This window comes from Calonectris borealis, chromosome 18 (genome assembly GCF_964195595.1).
Source record: "Calonectris borealis chromosome 18, bCalBor7.hap1.2, whole genome shotgun sequence".
Taxonomy (NCBI): Eukaryota; Metazoa; Chordata; class Aves; order Procellariiformes; family Procellariidae; genus Calonectris; species Calonectris borealis.
The window spans coordinates 15,511,232-15,533,005 of NC_134329.1; the positions used below are offsets into that span (position 1 = coordinate 15,511,232).

The window sequence follows — 21,774 nt, forward strand, 5'->3', positions numbered from 1 at the left end:
TTAGCATCTCTTTTGTATCAGGGGACAAAAATGGGACACACTACTTCAGATACGCTCTCATGAGCACTGAAAAGAGAGGAATAATCACTTCCCTTAACCTGCTGACTATGCTCTTTTGACACGTAGTCAAAATATCTGTCTGGATGATTTTATAGTTAGCAATTCTGCAGGCCGCACAGGCAGTATGAACTTTGCCAATTTGCTACCAGATAGCCCAGCACAAGTTAATGAAGCCCTCAAACTATTATGTACGTTTCTTGTTAAAACCATAGATTTTTTTTTATATATGTTTCATAATTTTATGATTAAAGATGGAAAAGCCTCAGACTGCAGTCATCAGAAATATTCCCCACCACTACTCTCTGGAACATAGTTTTTTTACATTTCACATATTCTTATTTGTCACATTAACTTAGCAGAAGAGTTAAAAATTATATTATTGCAGAATAAATAATTTAACTATGTAGTATCTTCCTGTCTAACTGATCTTTCTGTTTATCCTCATGACAGCACCCATCAATTTACGTGATCTACACACCATTCCCTAAAGGCTTTATACATGATAAAATAACCACCATGGAAATGCTAATCAATTATCATTGGCCTCCTAGAAATCAATCAGTATATGAACATCATCAGTCTCAGTTGCTAGATCTTGATGGATACGGGTTTAAAGCTACAAATGCTGTGAACTCCCAACTGAAGAACTTGAGGTCTGTTGTAAGCAAGTTGCAATACCTTCATAAGCAGATAAGCCTGAGTTCGTATTTCAGCTTCTTTACCACAGCAGTAACGCGTTGAAACACTGATCCAACCCTCTTTCCCAAAAGCCGTGCATTTCCCTTGTATCTGCACACCATCCTTGGTGAATGGGCCACCAAGGCTGACCATGTTATCTATTACTGCTATTAATGCGATTCCTCTGTCAAAGTGTCTCACAATCTTTTTCCAGCGCTTCACCACACTTCCAAAAGGTATGGAAGTGCTGTTACTCCTTCTTTAAAGGCTGAGAGCTGAAGTTTAAATGATGTAAACAGAGAGACTAAGTTATACAGCATGTCTGCGGTGGAGCCGGTTTCCCCCATTTTTGACTGTCTGTCCCACTGGACTACCCTGTAGCTACTGATCGTCCTGTAGCCACAAGAAAACTGTGAATCTAAATCCTCCTTATGTGCACTTTGGTTCATGAAATGCAGAAACTAAAAATAAAAATTAAAGTAATGCACACAATAAACACACAGCTTTATGAAATGCTATGTTGCGCATAGGGCTGCTTTTTTAAATTTCTTTTTATTTCAACTTCACATATGTTGACTAAATCTAACTTCTCCTACTGTGTCCAAACTAACGATTACAAGAACGTTCTCTTGCATCTTTCACAAATGCTTCTTTTGACTGCAAATGCCACTTTAATGAGCCCAAAACTGCTCACAGAAAACCATTATTAAAAATTACTTGAGAAAGAAAGAAGGTGGGGGAATAATGTTTCAACATTTTAAAAACAAAAAGAATTTGTTTTCTCAAGTCAAAATAACAGTTCTGAAATGTTATTAAATTTAAGCTAGGAAAAAATATTGGGATTTTTGTTTCATAGGTTGTACTATTTCAGCTGAAAGGATCCCAAGATCATTTCAGAAAGCATTCCCTGCTTAAGTGTACTTAACACCAGTTTCACATAAATGCAACAAACTAACATCAAGGGATGTTTAAGCAATAGTAGGCTTGAATAAAATTACATCTTATCATTGCCACAGGTTTCATTTGATTCAGAGAAAAACAAAGAAACTGTCTTTAGATAAAGGGGTGTTGGCTTTTCTGTTTTTTGTTTTGTGGGTTTTTTTTGTTTTTTGTTTTTTTGTTTTTTTTTTACCTGCTACAGTGATTTAGTATTTATTGTTTATATGATTTCTTCTCTTCACATATTATCTGCTGAACATTTCAGTGTTTTATGGTTTTAATGTTCTTGTTTGTGAGATACTGGGAGTGCTCTGGTACTATAAAAATAATTTATTCTGATTATTATGTTATACTATAGATGTAGAAATAATATGACTTACTGATGATTTTTATTTCCCAGTGGTATGAAAAAAATATTAAAAGATACCGCACATATCAGAAAATGTGCCTACAGTAGGATACTGTATTACTTTTTCTAATACTCTCAGGTAATAGCCGTGTACCATCTGCTCTCTGAGTTTCTCCTACTTTCTTAAAAAGTTAATACACAGCTCTTGCTATAGCAGCTAAAAAAAAAATTCCTATTTCAAGTAATGTTACTAGTTCGAAGGATGGCCTAAATCAATAAAAGCAGGAAAATTCAATGTTAATAATACTGCTTAAGCTTAGGGACTGCTGGCGTTTATGTATAGAAAGCCACCATTTTCCATTGATTCTTCCATTTCTACTGAATTTTAAATCTCTAGTGAATGTTTTATGCTAGTGACTAGTTGCATGTTTAGTTTGGCAGTTACATACAGTTTTAATCATCTTCTGTAATCAACACATTGCCAAATCTGTGCCCCCCTATTACACCTCTCACTTTGTGACCCTAGCCCAAGAAGAAGAAAGGGAAGAGAAATAGAATGAAGAGCACCTATGAGGACAAATGGATTCCAAGACACTGGAGACTTAAAAATTTTGTTATCTCCAAAGATGAATCTAAAAAAAACCATTCCTGCTAAGAGGCCACACTAAAAAACAGTCTCCTAAATTTGAAACCTGTAGGACAGCTTCTGTTTGTCATACTGCAGTTCTTGTAGGAATTAATCTTGGGAAAGATTTTGGGCACTGTAAGCTTATTTCTGTTTTTGTTTGAATTAATTATACTGGAAATCATTGATTTGAGTAGTTGGTGATTAGTTCTAATTTAAATTGCCGTTAGAAAAGACTAAATTTTCAGCAATCAACACTCGTTTTAAAAGTCAATAAAGAATAGTGTGAAGCTAGAATTTTAGAGAGTTCATTCCAATGAGGAAAGAAAAAATGATTATTGAATTACATCATTTTACAGCAACAGAAAAGCAAATAGTAATTATTGAATTTACTAACCTTCAGGTCCACAAACTTCTGGATTACTAATGCAAGAATTTTGATAGCTTCCAAAGAAGAGAAAGGTAACTCCTTTCTTTTCAGTGACGTAAATTCCTTTGTTCACCATTCCTTCTACAATATCTAAAGGAAAAGCAAAATAGTTTAATATTTATATAAATTAAAACTTCCTAGAAACATGATTTTAACAGACTCATACACCTCATATGTTTATCCTGTCCCAACTGTAGGTTTGCTTTTGTTGGGTTTTTCTGTTGTTGTTTTTCTTTTTTTTTTTTTTTTTCAGTTTGGTGGGGGTTTGTTGGTGGTTTGGTTTTTGGTTTTGATTTGGTTTTAAAGATCCATACAGATAAGTCTTTCATTTCAAGTTTGTAAAAATTATACTCATATCTTTCACTCAGATTCTTGATTAACTAAGACTGCTTGACAGAACCCATACACCCAAAAATTATTATTTCAAAGTAATCTGAATAAACCTTATGCTTTCCAGAGTTCTGGATACGAGACACATCATAGAGGTACTTCTGTCCTACTGTTAGGCTGAGTTAGCGAAGAAATTCTTTAATCGATCAAAAATGTAACAGAATAGGGTTTTTTTCATTTTTTGCAAGGGAAATTTTGTGATTAAAAGCCACTTTTCATTAAAAAAAATTTCAATGAAATATACTAGACAAGCTATATTTAAAAGGCAGAAATATATATCCTTTTCAGACATCCTTTGGTATGGCATCATTGTCATTTGGAAAGGCTATTTCTTTTTCTAACATGGAAAATGACTAATTGTCTTGTGATTTGATTGTTATTTTCTTGTGTTTCCTCCTAAAGAAAAGCACTGTTGATCCATCTCCTACTAGCTAAAGCACATGAGCCTTCTTAATACTAAAAAAACATGACACTTGTTTACTACAGGAAATCTCATTAAGGTCTGAGAGTCCAGCTGATAGATAATGATGTGAAGTTCATCTCATTTGTCCCAAGACAAAAAGAGGGACTAATTTTAGCAATGAAGACAATAGGAAATCACAATCAAAAAATTCCACTGTGTTAAAAGGCCTGTATTCCACAGAACACAGAATATTCTATCATCTATTTCCGAGCAGATAGAATGTAATTGTTCAGTTTGGAATTTTGTGTTAACACTATTGTTTGTGATGGCATTTCTGCAAGGGTTATGAAGATTCAGGACCTTGGTTTTAAGACCCTTCTCTATAATTTCTTCTGAAAAAGACAATGTTAGGAGAAGAGTTGCTGCAAGGGAAACACCAGCAATGAGAACACAGTCTTTTTCTGCTCCGAGGTGCAGAAATTGCCAGCTAGGTGCTACTTGATATTTGAAAATTAACTAAATCATAAGGGAAATAAGGCATATAAATGGTCTAAAACACATGAAGAGTGGGAAGTAAGGGACTTCTCTCTGTATTTATCACCGTATATCTACCTGACTTAACAGAAGCCTTTTGCACAGCAGAGCACAGCGCAAATCACACCAAGGATGCAGAGTCAGTGCTAGGGACAGACCATCTATCTAGAGTGATAATCACAAATACTGTTGTCACTGCTTCAAGATGGTGCATTCTTTTATGCAATGGGGACACGGGCAAAAGGACATCTCATTTTGAAATGGTATATATTCATGAGGCATGAGGACAGCATTTATAGTGCTGGCCCATCTGTAGGATAACACCACTCAAGGAAACAGCAACAGCATGGTGTAGCCCTCAGTGAATGTATGTCCAAATATTTTCTTAGTTCACGCCAAATCTCAACACAAATATCACAGTTTTCAGGTATCTTCCCCTCCCTTTGAGGAAGAAGTCATCAAGTTCTGTCTCTAATTGAGAGATAAAATTTAGTTTCTTTTAAAAATCTGAGTGTGTATTATGAAATGAAGCAAACATTTCTAAGTTCTTCTTGAGTCACTTGAATTCTAAATTAATCTAGCCAGAATAAATCCTATAAGGTAATGCATTTCTGTTTCCATAGCATTTCCTTTGCCATTTATGTCACTCTTTTTAATGTTCATATTGAATGTATCTTATTATGTGAGAACTATGCAAATGGTCTATAAAGCAGATAAGTGAGGACTGAAAGGAATTAGGGTTATTTGAAGTTCATTATTAATAGAGTTCACATTTGCCAGCATACTTTTATTGTTGGAGTAGAAAAATAGTGGGTTTAGTATTTAATATAAACCTCCTAGTGTCTGCGCAACCCAAATGACAGTTCTACCATTTTCATCCTCCTCCTTGGGTCAGATTTTCCACCAACTAGATGCGAGTTAATACCTAATTGTAAAGTGGACAAGAGGTCATATTTCAATTGCACCTTCACAGGTATAAATCCTAGTGACTTCAATTTAATGACTTTAAGCTTATTCTGGTGTAGATGTAACTAGTTTCCAATCTGTCAGCTTTCTGCCTGGAGAGTTGTCATATTCTGTTCTTCCTTTTATCTCCTGGTGTGTTGATATTAAAAAAAAAAAAAAAAATCATTAAAAGGACATATCTCCGCAGATTTTTGCTTGCTTTTTTTTTTTTTTAAACATGTTAATTAAAGATGTCATAATTGACAAGTTCTTACTTCCAGGCTTTGCTTGCATTTGTCTTTCTTAATATGTCCTTTAAAAATTACTATGAAATGGTGAAGAACAGATGGCTTCTCTTTCCTTTTAACCTTGAAAGAAAAGAAAAAACTCAACCTATTTGTTCTTATATGTTCCTCTGAAATGTCATCTCTGTTTCTTTTAAGCTTAATACAAATATTTTCACTTTTGAAGGACCGCTGGGGCCCATACACCCATGGGCTGCTTAGCATGGGGATGCTTCTCCCAGTAGTTCGGAGTAATTCAGGTAACACTGCAGGAGTGCTTTTTCAACAATGTATGCCAATGTAAGTATAAATAGACCTTTACCACATGACCACTTGAACCAAAACTCAGTGTTAACTTTGAATCCAATGTTACAAGAACCATCCAAGCTTGACAAATGCAGAACAAAAAATATGTAAATCCTCACCTACAGTTGCAGAGAAGTTAGAGTAGGCAGAGTCATTGGTATATACAAAGGTAGAGTTATGGGAAGGAAGCACAGTGAAGTTGTGGATTCTTAGAGCTGGGTGGAACAACAAAAGAAAATAAGCAAATAAGCAAAACAATGAATAAACAATCAGTAATGAATTGACCAGTTCATATCTCTCAACATAGCACAAATCACAGATGTTAGTCAGTGGCCTTTAAAATTATCATACAACCACTTCTCCCAAAGACTTGTATGCATGTGAATGTTGCATTCTTTAACTACTCAAGTTAAGTAAATACAGTATCACTAAAACAATTTTTTTTTTAATTTACACTCTAACGTAGGAGAAAAAACTATGAAAAATACAACTGCAGATGACAGGCTCTGAAATATAATCGTGCTGGTAAGGAACTCTGCAATTGTAACAAAAATCATTATACTGGTGAAAAACCTATGGGCAATTCAAGTCCCACATCCAGCTCTGGGCTCGCCAGTACAAGAGAGACGTGGACGTACTGGAACAAGTCCAGAGAAGCGCTACAAAGATGATTAAGGGACTGGAACATCTGACACACGAGGAGAGGCTGAGAATGCTGGGACCGCTCAGCCTGGAGAAGAGAAGGCTCTGTGATCTGATCAATGTGTATAAACACCCGACACAAGGTGTAAAGATAGTGCCAGACTCTCCTCAGTTATATCCAGTGGACAGATAAGAGGCAATGGGCACAAATTAAAACACAAGAAATCCCATCTAAACATAAGAAAAAACCCAACTTTTTTATATCTGACAATAAAATTTTATTCTCCAGTATTTTTTTTTCTTGTTTTGATAATTTAACAGTATCTCATGCACTGTAATTATTTACCCTGGGCAGGCAAATAGAGCTTGATGGAAAGCCCGTGAAAGTAAATAGAGAGACATTGATTTGGGATTTAGACCAACTGAGCTCACAGGAGGGAACGGTAAATGCTTTTTAAAAAAAAAAAAGCACACACACAAAAACCTCAAGAGAAAAATGCATGGAAAACAAGAGGTCAGATGAAAAACCTGAACTTGGCCCCATCTTTTTTTACTTGTTATATTTTAAGTTGATTGTCTCCCTTCAATTGCTTCTACTGCTGAGATAACAAAAAAATTAATTTGCTGACACTCTCTCTTACAACACAAACGCATTGAGAGATATAAATCTGGCTTCACACACAATGACTTCAACAAATAAAATGGATTAACATGACGGACAGATTATGATGCTTCAAGGATTTAAGAGGAGAAACATGGAATGAAAATAATTGCATGATATGATGAGTGGAAAAACAAGAAAGACTCTAGCAATAAACAGAAGAGTTGTGTAATCAGAATGGTATCAAAAACAAGCAAATTGTCACCTGCATTAGATTAAAACAATAAAAAAAAAATCTTTTCTTGTATATCAAAGTCAAATACCAGATAGATACATAAAACTTCTGCTGGAGGCAGTTGAAATAATATCTGTGTATTATAACACACAATATAAGCAACTGAGAAGAATTTGAACTATCCACTACAACATTAAGGAAAGAATTCAACATTGTCAGAATTGCACTGCAGAGAAAACGACTTTTGGCTACCGGCATCCTCGGCAAATAAAAGCGAGACAAAGTCCTCCAAACTTTTTTCAGCAAAGTCATGCAGCTGGCTCATCTATAAAGTTATTTAACACAATGTCATAATAGGATTCAAAGGAGATTGCTCATGTGAGCCAGTCTCATTCCTGTAAGTGAAGGTTTGTAGGATCAGGAACTTTATATATTCTGCTTTATCTCTTCCAAGATACTACTGAAAAGATTTCTGAATTTTGCTGAAATAATGTAACTTAACATAATTTGAAAAACAATCTAACATCAATTGTCATTTTCCAAAAGCTGTATTTTATATATTGCTTTCAAGAACTTTCAAAACAACATCTCTGTAACATGAGTGCCAAAACAGTGCTAGATATGGAGTGCTTTACTCTTGAAACTACATGAAGTGCAGTGTCAGAAAATTACTTTAACACAGTGTTAGAGAACTCATGGTCATTTCTTGTAAGCCAAATTATGATTCTATTGAAGTCAATGGGAATGCTGCCATCAGCCTCTAATGGGAGCAGACTATTGCCCAGATTTATTTCTGGTCAGTCGATTTCATTCCTTTAAGAAACTTTGTGGAAAGACGGGTCAAAGTTTAAGCTTAAAATACTTGAACACCTCTGGAATAAAAGGTTTTAGATATTTATGGATCTTTTGCCCACTTAGGAACACAGACTGATGCTGCCATTTTTGTGTAATAAATAGCAATAACTTTGCACTTTTGTAACATTTTTCATATAAGGTTGTAAAGGTCTCTAACTCCTGATTTAACCTTCTGCAGTGATCTTTCTGGGTAAAGATGTTACAGTCACCAGTAGTAACACAGCAGCTACGTCTTGCACTAGTACAAAACTGTTAAGCTCAACTGCTGAGGTGGTCAGCCATAGTGTGAGAAATACTGGGGAATATACATAGCCCAACCTGGAATTGGCTAAAATGTCAGAAAAGAAAAAAACAGTTCATGTGAAAATTACTAAGGGACCTTTGAGTCTCAGAAGGAGGCAGAGCATAGCTGAAAATTTCATCTGAAGGGAATGGCCCTGCAAGCCTATGATGCTGAGATGGGATACAGTGCTTTGGTCAAAGCTCCATTAATTACATCACCCGTACATCCCCGGGAAGCCCCCATCACCCTTTTTGTTCCCGATGCAAAACATCAGAACCAGAAAACTGCTGAATCCAACCAGACTGCCTTTTAATATTATTCTCTCTGGGACCCTGCAGTCCTGACAACTGACTCTTTCAAATCAGTGAGTTTTGCCTTACCAAACCTCTCTTGGTTTTGCCCAATTGGAAAAAATGTTAGAACTAATGCTCCAAAACTGCTTTTAAGGAAATACCCAAAAGCAGATAAACATGAGTAAGAAGTAATCAGATAAGAGCTTACGCTTCTCTTTCTATGGATACTATGTGCAATTTTGAAAAGCGCTTGAAGAATTTGGGCATTTAACTCCTTCCAAAAAGCAAAAAGAAGGAGGCATCTTTACTGCTGGCATAGCCAAAGATCTCAGTCACTGAATGTATTAGTTCATGTTATGCAGGTACCAAACCAGCTAATAACAATGTGATTTCAATTACTCTTTGGATCATAAACCTTTTCTCTTTATAACCTTAACAATGCGTAGACAGCCCATAAAGTGTCTGAGAATACTCTATAAAAATCAGTTCACAAATACAATATAATTTGGACATTAGAGCACTGCAAAAATATTAACTGAAAAAAAAATCTCAACTGCTCTGGTACAAAAGCTAACCCCTTTCATTTCTCCTGCTCCCTTTCTACTTACAGACTGCCACAAATACTTATGTTATTGCCATTGTCAACGAATCCTTTGTCTACCTCCATTCGTATCCCGAAACTCATGAATTCCATCCACATCTTCCAATGGCCAGTAATGGGAAGCCGATGCAAGAACTTTGAACCCTTTCAAGAAACACAGATGAAAAGGTTATTAAAGCAAGGCCCAACAAGGAGTCTAACAAATCTCCACATAAGAGAACAATAAAGGAGTTCAATAGGTTAAGTAAAACAAGATATTTTATGTAAATCAAGTACTATACATAAGCGAGACCATAAATCAAAACGGCAGAGAAGATTAAAGCCGTATATCTGATTGACCACTGAAGAAAACCTGTTTTTAAAACTCAACTGATTTTTATTCTAATTGCACTTAAAATGTGTAAGAATCCCTAACTAAATCTCTGCTTGTGTATCAGGCACCATTCGTTGAAGTAGCAGTCGAGAAGTCATTCAGGAGTTCACTCCTCCCCATTAGCTATTCCTTCAGAACCTTCTCCGCTACACCAAAACCAGAACAACTCCTTATGGCTGATTTTCCACAAGGAGTTATGATGTTAGGAAATGTTAGGAAAACATTTTGTTTTCCTAAATGTCCTCCTCAGCAACAGGTGGACAAGCTGACAAAAGCAAAACATCTGTTGGCTTCCATTGGCAGATTTATCTGCACAGTCTAACTGATGAGTTTAAACAGATTTTAGAAGACGTGACTACTCAAACCTGACCAGAAACAGGCTGCCCAAAACAATCAAATTTTGTGTTAACGATTCTGTTTTAAGGGTAGAGCATTAATAATATAGGAAAACATGAATTGTAATTTCTTATTATCTTGTTAGCTGCAAGAAACCCTTTATTCTCAAAATAATTAATTTACCCAGCTGTGCTGAAATAAATTTATAATCTCCTATATCTAAGAAAGTTTTAGAAAATTGATACAGATATACAGAAGTTTTACTGTGAATGCAAATGAGAATATGCTTTGTTCACTGTCATAGCATATCATCCTATTAGTTTGAGTTAATCTTTTCTTTGGGGGTGCGGGGGGGCAAAGGGGGATGGATACAATGGACAACAGGGACAGAGAGAGCAAGTATTTATATTACACCGTATCTGGAGTTCTTTGCCCTACAATCATTTTTCATTCCCAAGCAATCTTTCAAGAACCTGAGGTGTGAAGCTGATGGAGATAAGTTTCTTAAAAACCACTGCAGCTGTCATACACCACACAAAAGCTCCCCACAGCTAGCGTTCAAATTAAAACAAATCACAAGCAGTGTCTTTTGACATTTACAGTCTATCCCATACCATTCTTCACTCTTGAGATCAAAACAGCTTGCCTGTTTGATAATTATTCTATCATTTTAACACCCTGGATACAAACAGGATTTCTTTATCATGGATATGAAGGTGCAAAAACTTTATTTGCTTCTTTAAGCTGCCTAGCCCACACAGCAGAGATCAGTTTGATGTCCTCCATCCTCATGGTATAGTTTCAGAGCTGTGACACAGAGAGGATCCTAAGATTTTTTTAATAAGAGTGCAAAGCTGATAAAATTGCAAAACATCACCACAAGTAACTGTAGATCTGAGAGCACAGAACTAAAAGCAGCTCTGCATCTTGTGAGGATACACGAACTACTCAGACTTGCTTCCAAACTATACTTCCAAACTTGCTTCAACTATACCAAAGATATCTAACAAATGATTCATAATTGGATGAGAATCTATTATTGGCCTACCTAACTAGAAACGTTTGCAGTTGTCAGAGGTTTTCCCACAGAGAGTATAAATATGAGTATAAATAGATAAGATGGGGATGTCTTTAGAGAAATGGATGAGATTCTATCGCTGTATGTTTCCTTTGAATATTTGGAAGATACAAAGAAAGGCACAATTGCTAACAAAAGGAGAAAGCTATTGTCAGCATAAGAGAATAATGACAGAATAAGCATGTACAAAACCCAATCCGAAAATTCCAGGCAACCCAAACTCAACTAAGCTGAGTGTGGCAAAGCACACTGAGGAAACGGGATATAGGAACAAGGTTTTTACATTTACATAAACTAAATCTGGGTACATGCTTAGTTCTACCTTCAAAGAACATATTCTAGCTGCTGCAAAAAAAATGAAAGTTATTAATTTCTATGGTATTAAGAGCATCCGTATATGCAACCTGTGCTAACGTACCTCCATCTGACTTTCATCAAACTACCAGTTCCATTTTGCAGAGCACAGAACATGCCTGCTGTTTCACAGTGTGCTTATATGCAAATATCTCTTGCTCCCATTAACATGTCCCTTTTCTATCAGGGAAAAAAAAGGATTAAAGTTAAAAGAGGTGGTAGGGGGGGAAAAAAAAAAAAAAAAAGAGAAAAACAGGAAAGAAATCCCAGGAGAAAATTATTTGATGCCAAAAAAACTGTGTCACAACGGGGCACAAGTATGGTAGTAGCAGTAGTAGCAGCAGCAGCATCACAACAAAGGCGTTGGCATCAAACAAACTCATAAGGAGAAGCTATATTCTAAGGAGCTTACATTTAAAAGCAGGAAAAAAATGGGAAGAGAAATAGATATACAGCAAAGTGAATTGCCTAGAGCCGCACTGCATGTTGGTGGCTTTCCCAGCTCCCAGTTCTGAACTATATAAAGCCATGCTGTTACCCCACTTCCAGCCAATCAGCCCTGAGAAGACCTCTGAAAAGAAATACCTGTTGCCTTGAATTCAACTTATACTTGCAATATCCTTTCAATAGGTAAATACTCTCTGTTTAGAAGAAAATCACAGGACTTGTTTACAGCCTAGTTCAAATCGAGAAAGCATAGCTTGCAGTTATGCTTCCCCACACACACAAATAAATGTTGTGTAACTTGCCCCCTTATTGCGGGAGGCTTTTTTTCCCCCATTGTTCCATCAGCCAGAAGCCAGTGATCCTTATCTCTAGGAAATGAGACTATTTCTTTGTTTTTGAGTGAAGGTAGAACAAAAGAAACTAATCGGGCTGAAGCTACTGCAATAGCAGACAACAGGGCTTTTCCGCATCGCTCTGTATTTTATTTTGAAAATAATTACATATGGTTAAAACTTAAAAGCACAAAGCAATACATGAATTCGTAAAGCAGTAAAATTGTACTTGTACACCACCATGAGGCTTGAGGTTAAACTATTTATATAAACAGAACAATTCTGCAGTTACACACACAGACCCCAAATAAGCTTTGAGTAAGTTTCTTCTACATTGAAAACAGATGAGAGATCCTTATAACTGATTTAAACTTAAGCATGAAGGCTGGGAGGAGGGTAGATGACTTGAAGCCATGCCAAAGTACTACAAAGTACACAAGCGGGCATATCTAACTGTAAATCAATGAATTGAAAATGCTGAACACTGAGACAGTGAGAAAAAAAAGAAAATAGTCTGTGAAGAGGTCTGATTCAGAAATTCATGCTCAAAAAAGTAATAATAAACAAACGCTCTATATAGGATTTCTCTACATATCAAATACAATCCATTTTTCTCCAAGTACATTTCTATGCAGAATATTTAGTAAGTAGGTTACCGAATTTAAAATGACTGGGGCAGTCTGATACTTTAGACTTTATTACATTTTTAATACAGAGCTGACATTCAAGCGTAGGATCACAGTTTCTTTGGAGCTACTAAGAAAATGAAAAATACAAACCAAAAAAGCAAATAAATATTTAAGCACATTGTCATAAAATGTAAACAGAACATTCCTTACCTGGGTGTTTGGGTAGCTGGGAATAGTTTCCATACACCTGCACAGAAAATATTACATAATGAGATATAGTGAGGCAAAACTTGCTAAAAGGATTCCAAATATATCTCAATACTGACCATATTCAGAACATTACCTGATATTTGTACTGAAATAAAATCAGCAAAGAATAATGACAACAGAGCAGAGATAATAAATTCTCCATGGTCTATTTAAGGTTAAAAGTACAACTGAAATCAAATTCCTGTAAGATTTCAATCATAAGTTTTCTTTTGCTACTTTTTGTATTAAAAGGGACATTTTCCATGCAGGTTCAAAAAGTCCGTTCCTTCAGTGATGGCAAAATATCCTTCCAGACCCTTTGAGTAGTATTTGCTTGCTTCACACTTTGATCTCTTCATTTAACTATAAATAAATTACCGTGACTGGAGGAAAATTAAAAGAAATGTGCATCAGATCCGAAAGTTGTACTGTTCCATGGAAAGAAGTCAAATATTTCTGTTACAATCTGTGCCAAAAAGAAAAGATCTTGTTTTCAACTTTCTTCCTATGGTTGTCTTTTCCTTTCAATTACTTTCACGTTGTCAGAGAGCCGAAGCCAGTTTTAGTTTTGCTAGCAAGAAAATGTACTTCCTTATAGCACATAGGGCATATAACTCTCACTATTTCCTCAGAAACTGCGCTGAAAAAAGTTGCTACTCCTCGTTTGTCCAGCTCACGTTTGCACCTCCATCCCAGATCTTTTTGGGTGGAGAGCAAGTCTGAGTGATGTCATGCTTTCTTCTCAAACTTTGTCCCATTCTGGTACTCTATTTATATCACATTGCTGCTGTCTCTTTTCTGGGTCCTAACACCAGCCAGCTAGGAACAAGTGGAAACAAGTCAATGTGCTTCAGCGGACAGATAAAAGAGATTACTGCTCTTAGCAATCTGCACACTTAAAGAAGAATCAAAGCCAGAACAAGTGTTCATAATTCAAATGTTTAAGAAAAATAAAACAGGTTTTGGACAGAAGTTTTGGAAGGAAAGCTAAGCTCTATTTACTAAAATAACAGATTGTATTTCTGCCTAATGAAGCATGACCTTTAAAAAAATACTGATTTAAATCACATGGCACTCTGAGGGATTAATTTGACTGTCTCTATCAAGAAGGGGAAACTGAGGCATTAGTCATGTCACTGATTTGCTCAAAGCTGCACAACAAAAAGAACCTAGTAAAAGAACTAGGAAAATACTTCTACAGTTGCCACTTCAATTTCTTTTCAATAAAAAATAATTACATTTAAGTATTTTTATAAGAGCCTCCCAATTACACTCTGAACTATGTCACAAATATTAGCCATCATTTTCTATGTAAAAGAAAAATAGCAGCTAGAACTAGTTGATATTCTTCATTTCCTCTGCTCCTCTATGGTAAAATCTTGTTTTCAGTTCCCTCCAAGTTCTTTTTTATTTTCAGTGAAATAAACTGAAAGAGTAATATTTTAAACAAAATTTGATAAGCTTTCCATCCCTGTTCATCTCTCTCCTGCATTTCCATTATCCTCACACATGCCATTTAAAGGTGACGTAACCAAGATCAGAAACTAAAAATCTGAATCAGACCATGTTAACATCTTAGCAAAATTCAAATTATTTTATTTACCTTTTCTTTTGCTAAAAGTTATGTCAACAGATTAGATCTTATTTTCAGCCCCAGATACTTACTCGTGCAGCAAAACGTTCTCTGCCTAAAATCAATGCACACACAAGATACTGATCTATAGAAAAGTGATCACGCACTCCTGTTTCCTTGCATGCCACTGCCCATCTATGACTTATTTTCTGACCTTTAGTTATCCTTCCCTCCCCCCCCATCCATTTTGTGACTGTTAGCTCCATCTTTTCAGGTGCCTGTATCAGCCTATATTTGCCTGGTTCCTTTTCTTAGTTCTATTCCTTCCAGTATATTAGCCCTCTTACTTGCCTACTTCTTAATCATAACTTCTGCACCAAACCCTTAGCTAGAAATGATTATAACTTTTAGGATGAAACAGTTTTCCGCTGACACTTTATATAGAAATTATACAGCAGGAAGCCCAGCATGTTTGGTAGTAGCTGTGGCCCTGATTTACCCAGCTGGCTCCCCAGACGTATACTGAACTTCAAAGCTTCTGGTGGTAGATGACTGGTGAGTAGATGGGACTCCAGGGTCCAAGGACTGAAGAGATAAAAATTGATTTTTGAAACCTTAAGACATTCATGCTGCATGAATGCTTCAATGTTACCGAAGTTTAATATTACAAAATTTCAGTGTTAAAATGTGTATTTTGTTTGTAACCCTGCTTTAGCACCTACAACAAAATAATTTTGAAAATTTTGAATTTCAGTTCCTACAAAAATTTAGCTTCCCATTTACTTATAACAAGTCTGACTTTTGCTTATTTCCCTCTAGGTTTTTTTTAGACCCCTTCCCTCATTACTGTTAGCCACAAACTCCTTTATATCCTGAAGGAAGAAGAGGAATTCTGTGTAAACCCCGGGAATTCTGCATCACATTAACAAGTAGAGCCACCCTTAGAAATAATAGAGAGCTGCAGCTAAAAATCCTGAAAAAAACTAAAATGTAAGAAGAGAAAGACAGGAATTTGAAATATTTGCCAAGAGGGGCCTGTCAAGGGAAAGAATATGCTTACCAAAACAATTGTGAGAATCCAAGCAAACATGTTCACTGCCAAAAATTTTTGTGGAAACAGCAAATTGCAAGCAGACATCGGAGATTATTTGCAGAAACAAATTCTGAATTTATTCCTGTGATCCTCTAGAAACCTGACCTGAAAAGTCACACCGCTCCCACCGCAGACCAGAGGCAGCACTGGGCATCCTGCGTGCAAACCAGAGTAACCGATCCAACGCTTGGAAGACAAACAATCACAGTGGATTGCTCTTGAAGAGCCTGCGGATGAAATAACGTTCATTTAAAGTACATGCATGTCAATAAAAGCACAAAGGTCTGCAAACGCTGGGTAACTGGGCAGCCCGTACTAAGCCCGCTGGAGAGGTTTCTCCCCAGCGCAGCTCTCCCACCCTGCTGCTCTGGGGCCCTGCTAAGGGAGTAAGGAAGGAGAAAGCTGTGACCCCCGTATTACAGTACGGGAAGGGTCCGTGAAAGGCCTCTAGATTTTCTGTCCCGCTTAAGCAGAGAGCAGTGAAAAGGCCAGGGAGGAGCTGCTCTGCAGCTCAGACATTTGCTGACAGGTAGAATGAGTTCCCAGAACAGAACAGAAAGCCTGATGATCTGTAGCAACCGTCAGAGGCTTGCAAACAGCACTGGGAAATTACATGTCCCAGGTTTCTCTCCCCCCTCCTTCTTTTCTCTTCCCCCCCCACCTCTTTTTTTTTTTTTGGGGGGGGGGGGGGGGGGGGGGGATGCGTTCGATTTTCGAAGACAAAGGTTTAACAAAAAAGAAAGATGAATCGTTATGATGTATGTTGGTGATGTCGGTTGCAACACTTTCACAGCAATGCGAGTGTGACCTATCATGCGATAATTAAACTTAACTTTCAGTTTCAGCTTTCTTTGTTCACCTTGTGTTCATTCAGGATGATTATATTATTGAAATAGAATACTAGCAAATGCTGTAGCTGACATTTAACAGGAAATGAAAAATAACCTGAAGTTAAAAATCTTTATTGCTAACCATGTAAACATAAGCAGAGAAAAGAATCCTTTAAAGAATGTTTTACACTGCAGAAGAAAAAACAATTTGTAATACAGTTTTCTTCCTTTGTTTTCATTGGAATCATTAACTTCCCACAAGAGAGCTGGTGCCTAATTGGAATTGAAATGTTTTAACAAACATCTTAGAAAGGAGTATTTTAAGAATAAATCTAACCACTAGATTTTGTAAAACTTCTCTAATACCGCAGTCTCTACTAATACACCAGTAAATATTCTGGATTAAAATTACTCCCTGGTCAAACTATTTCTCTGCCAGTAATAGAAATTATTTACAAGGTGGTTACAGCTGATATATCACCACCCATCTGCTTAAATTTGTAATTTTAGTGCTAACTTTTCTGGCCTGTCATGGACATCCAAGGTAAGTAGTTGTAAAACTGATTTTATTTAACTTCACTTACACACACACACACACACACACACAGAGTTTTGTAAACTAATTCAGCTGTCCTTTGCTAGGGGAACATCCAGGGCAACTCTACCAGCTCTCTTGGGACTATTCAGATGTACATAAGTGCAATTTGATTAGATTTGCACATCTGCAAGGAACCAGACCAAGATCTTCTGCAAAACTTACCACCTTCTCAATACACACTTTTGTACCAGCACAGTTTTTTGTAATGAGTATGAACTATTTACTCATAGAACTTTAAAGCAGAAGCAGCTTCACAGATAAAGAGGTCACCTCTAACAGAGTTTGTTACCTTTTCTTTACACCATCTTATTCCAACGTAGAATTGTAAGCCCATACCAAATAAGAGTTTTGGGTTTTTTATTTAATCATCACTCTTGTGATGAAAAAGTCATTCCTAAACCTATGAAGTTGGCCTTGCACAGGACTGGGAATGGGGAAGCAATGGGGAAGGTCTTGCACTAGCTCTCAGACCAAATTTGATACATTCACTACCAAAGCAGCACGTTGTTGCTGTACTTAGAAACTTTTGCAGTGCTCACACTCAACAGGAAGGTCAAAGACTTGGTGAACAAAGTCCTCTCCCTCCAGTTCTGTACAAGGATGAAATACAATGAGGGACAGGGTGAAGAAGCTGTCCCTGCTGATAACTGCACTCCCAACATTTGATGGAGAAGCAGTCTCTGTCATTCACCTGGTCCTTCTTTGACTTGTGCATCCCTGTCCCACAACCTCTGCCTGGATTCTGCAGTCACCTTCCTAAACCAGGGACTGTACCCTCAGCTGCTCCATTAGCCTTTTTCCCCCCCATTCTAATGCTTAACTGGCTGCAACCAAAGTCACTTTACCATAGTTAAAACAAACACCCAGGACCAAGAGTTAAATTGACAGTACAGATTATAGGCAAGAAAGGGAGTTCAAAACTCTTATTTCTTTCTACCAGCTACATCTCATGTATCAGAGGCTGTGGATATCAGTATCTGCAATGCAGACTCAAAGCTGTCTCTTCCATTTCAGCCTTTGAAAGGAGCCATGGCTCAGTCTACACCAGCTCTATCCAATTTGCTGAGACTATGACTTCTTTGATTTTTACAAAAAGCTATCACCGTATCATGACAGACAGGTCCATCTTGCATTTGGCAGCACTTAAAAGCACTGTAGTTTGAAGGGTTGTTTTGGGTTTGTTTTTTTTTTTTCCTTCCTTTTCCAACCTCTCATTTCTTCTTTGAGCAAGGGAACTTAAAAGGATCAATAGAGTGAATTGGCTGAAAATATTTTCTCAAAGTATTTTGTATGTAGGTAATGCCTTTTAGCACTTAGTTAACTAGCTCTCATTTTTGTAGTGTAGGTGATTTATCTCTCTATTGTAAACGAAAGTTTAAAACAGAGGCAAAAATTACATGATTTGAAGAGAACTGTTCATCTAGGTGAACCGGTTATCCTGAATAAAATACTGCATATTGATTAATATTTTGATTAGTAGTTCCAGCAGATTTGTTGTATTCTCACACGTTTTGTTTATTTAAAACAACTACTGCTATTGAAGCAGCTTCTTTCAATTTCAGCACCTAACTCCTCTTCTTTCTCAAAAGGACAATTTTCTCCGTTTACACCATCTAAGAGATAGCCATTGTTCCAAGCTGCCCAAAACAAATTCTTAGTAACATCTTCATACCAGGGCAGCGAGGGATCATTTGCCAGCTAAACACCTTCAAAGAGATTGAATAATATGTTTCCTTCCCTTGGTGTATTACAATGTGTTCTTCCTTGGGCTATTACAATAAAATCATGATAGGCAATACTAATTGGCAAAGTAACTATGGAAGATTCACTTTAAAAAATATAACACTGTGGCCCCCATGGTTCTGGAGAAAAGCAGGAAAATATAAATCTCACTCAAAGACAGAAGATCGTTGCTTAAATTGCCAGCTGTTGCTTAAAAAAAGCAACAATTGATTATTTTAAATAGTATTATCATTGTATTAATCTGTATTGATGTATTGGATGGGGATGAGGCAGAAAAGGCTGGAGTTCTGCTTTCTTAAGGTTTCCAGCACACAAATTCTCTCTTTTCCTCATGGGATGGAGTGCACGTACAGCTGTGGTAACATACTACAGCACCCTTCTTGTGTGCTGGAAGAATTACCCGGCGTCTGTTCTCAGGCATTTAACAACGACACCCCCCTTTTCGTTGTTATCCCTTACATAATGCACATCAGGGCTATACTTAACTACCAGTGAAAATCTAGTCTATAAGTTTTATTTAAACTGAAAACATGCACAGCCTCCTATGCTTTCATAGCGACTCTGCAATTCTGAGCAAAACCGAAATACACAACTGAGGGTTTTTCTGTTCTTATTTTGAAAACTGTTTGTTAATGTTTATTCTTGAGGATGCGACATCATCGCATGTTACTGTACTAAGCTCTCCATAGATAGCATTTGCTACAGTCCCTGTAACATTCTTTTCAATGGTAAACATCCACTGAACTGTGGATGCTTATGAGTGCAGTTTGAAGTACATTGTACCCATTTTCTCAGAACATAAGAAAAACCCCACATTGAAATATTTGTTCCCTTTTCTTTTAGTACTTTCTCAACCAACCAGCTAGCCAATTTAACAGAAGGGTTTTTTTCTGTTTGTGAGTTTTCTTTAGGACTGCAAAATTTGGCCAGCAGCATTACTTGCTTCTCTTTACATTGAAACTTTGAAATGAATAAATCATGTGTGAAATGGCATTTTTATTAGAAAAAGAAAAGTGTGTTGTACAGTTGACATTAAGGATATGTTTTCATAACAACAAAAGTGTGGCTGTAGCCCTTAAAGTAGCAGAAACAAAAATCCTGTGGGTGGCACAGGCCAAGGATCCAATCAGTTTTGGTTGCTACATTATGCCAAAGCTTGCTACAGCTTCGTTTCTATTGCTCTTTGTGCAATACTCAATATATTATTGAGCTACAAAACTCAAATATTTATTTTTGCGTTTACAACTAAAACAAAATTCAATTTGATTTCATATCTACCTTTTTTAAGTCATCTATTAGAAAGATGTTGGGTTGGGGTTTTTTTTGTTATTTTGTGGGGTTTTTTTAAAATCAGAAATTAACTCACAGGCCTGAAGTTCCCTGGAAAAAGCCAGCCATTTCTAAGGTTCATACACTACCTAGACCAATAACAGTCTCTTCTGGGTCTCAAACTTGGGTACAACAACTGTCAAAATAATAAACATGAATGGATGTGTGTTCTGTATTTACACACAAATAACTCACTACATAAATGCAGGTTAAGAAACAGATGGCTAAGCAGGTCATTCTTGAGGAAAAAAAAAAAAATTAAAATTCGGTGTGCTTGGGGGGGGATCACCAGCAGAACAGGAGTCAAGAGTGACAAGCCAGGAAGTACAAAGGGATTTGGTCATGTGAAAAGAATCAAATTTGGTTTTCAGACTCATTGCAGAGGAGTAAGAAGTAGTAAGTAGCTTGGTATTAGTGTAGAACACTGCAGGAATGAAGGACAGAAAGCACTGTGCAATCTCCATTATTGGATGTCTTGAAGGACAGGCTGGACAAACACTTGACAGAAATACTATGAAAACAGTCGGTCTTACCTTGCAGCATGAGGATAAGCAAATTAGTTCTTTTGGTTCATTCCAACTGTATTTTGCCACGATTCTGTGACTTCTGAGATCATTGATGTATTTGTATACTCTCCTTTTTCATTTTTTCCTCATAGTCAAACAATACTTTGGCTAGTATCAATACTAAGATTCTTAGTGCAAATCCTGAAACACAATAAATTTGAATTTCCAATACATAGCAAAAAAAAATCCAAACAAAAACCCTTGAGGCATTATAAAGAACAATTTTAATAAAAAAAAGAATAAAAGCAAGACTTTCTAGACCTTATGGGAAAGGATTATGCATAATGATTTTGCACGGGCTATACAAGCTAGTACTGCCTTTAAAAGAATGCATGGTATGGGAGGGACATAGAAGTTTTACTAGCATGAGAAACAGTTATAAATACATACAGGTTTTACTAGTATCTGCATTACTGTGATTAACAGTAGGTTGATTCTTGATAAAGTGCCGCTTCTCAGAATTGTGACCTTCAATAGCACAAACACAATGCTGAATGAGCAGCTATCAGATGTAATGCAACAAGCTACTTCACCAGCTCTTAACTGGGCCCCCCACTCCAGTAGGAATCCACCTGCACAAAGACAGCTGCTGATGAGCGACTCAATGCTGCTCACATCAGCAAAGAACCACAAAAGCTACGAAAGAAGCTTCATAGGTAGAAGAATTTCAGGCATTACAGTTCTTATTTGCACAATGTCATCTAATAAAAGACAATCAAAGGGTGGCAGTGGCCATTGCATGACTCTGGTCCCAAGGACACATCAAGTAGTAAAAGATATTTTGGCGCAAT

General features: G+C 36.7%; 1 protein-coding gene across 1 annotated transcript in view; it reads right to left on the reverse strand.

Moving 5' to 3' along the window:
- The window catches only part of ADGRD1 (adhesion G protein-coupled receptor D1), a 160,289-nt gene extending 144,184 nt beyond the window's left edge, over positions 1-16,105 (reverse strand). Inside the window, exons 1-6 of the mRNA XM_075168135.1 lie at positions 14,855-16,105; positions 13,346-14,070; positions 13,213-13,249; positions 9,514-9,597; positions 6,063-6,158; positions 3,049-3,171 (exon numbers count right to left, since the gene is read on the reverse strand). Coding sequence (XP_075024236.1) covers positions 3,049-3,171; positions 6,063-6,158; positions 9,514-9,597; positions 13,213-13,249; positions 13,346-13,414 — 409 coding nt within the window. The 5' untranslated portion in view covers positions 13,415-14,070; positions 14,855-16,105. The remainder of the gene's footprint in view (positions 1-3,048; positions 3,172-6,062; positions 6,159-9,513; positions 9,598-13,212; positions 13,250-13,345; positions 14,071-14,854) is intronic.
- Between the last annotated feature and the right edge of the window lie 5,669 nt (positions 16,106-21,774).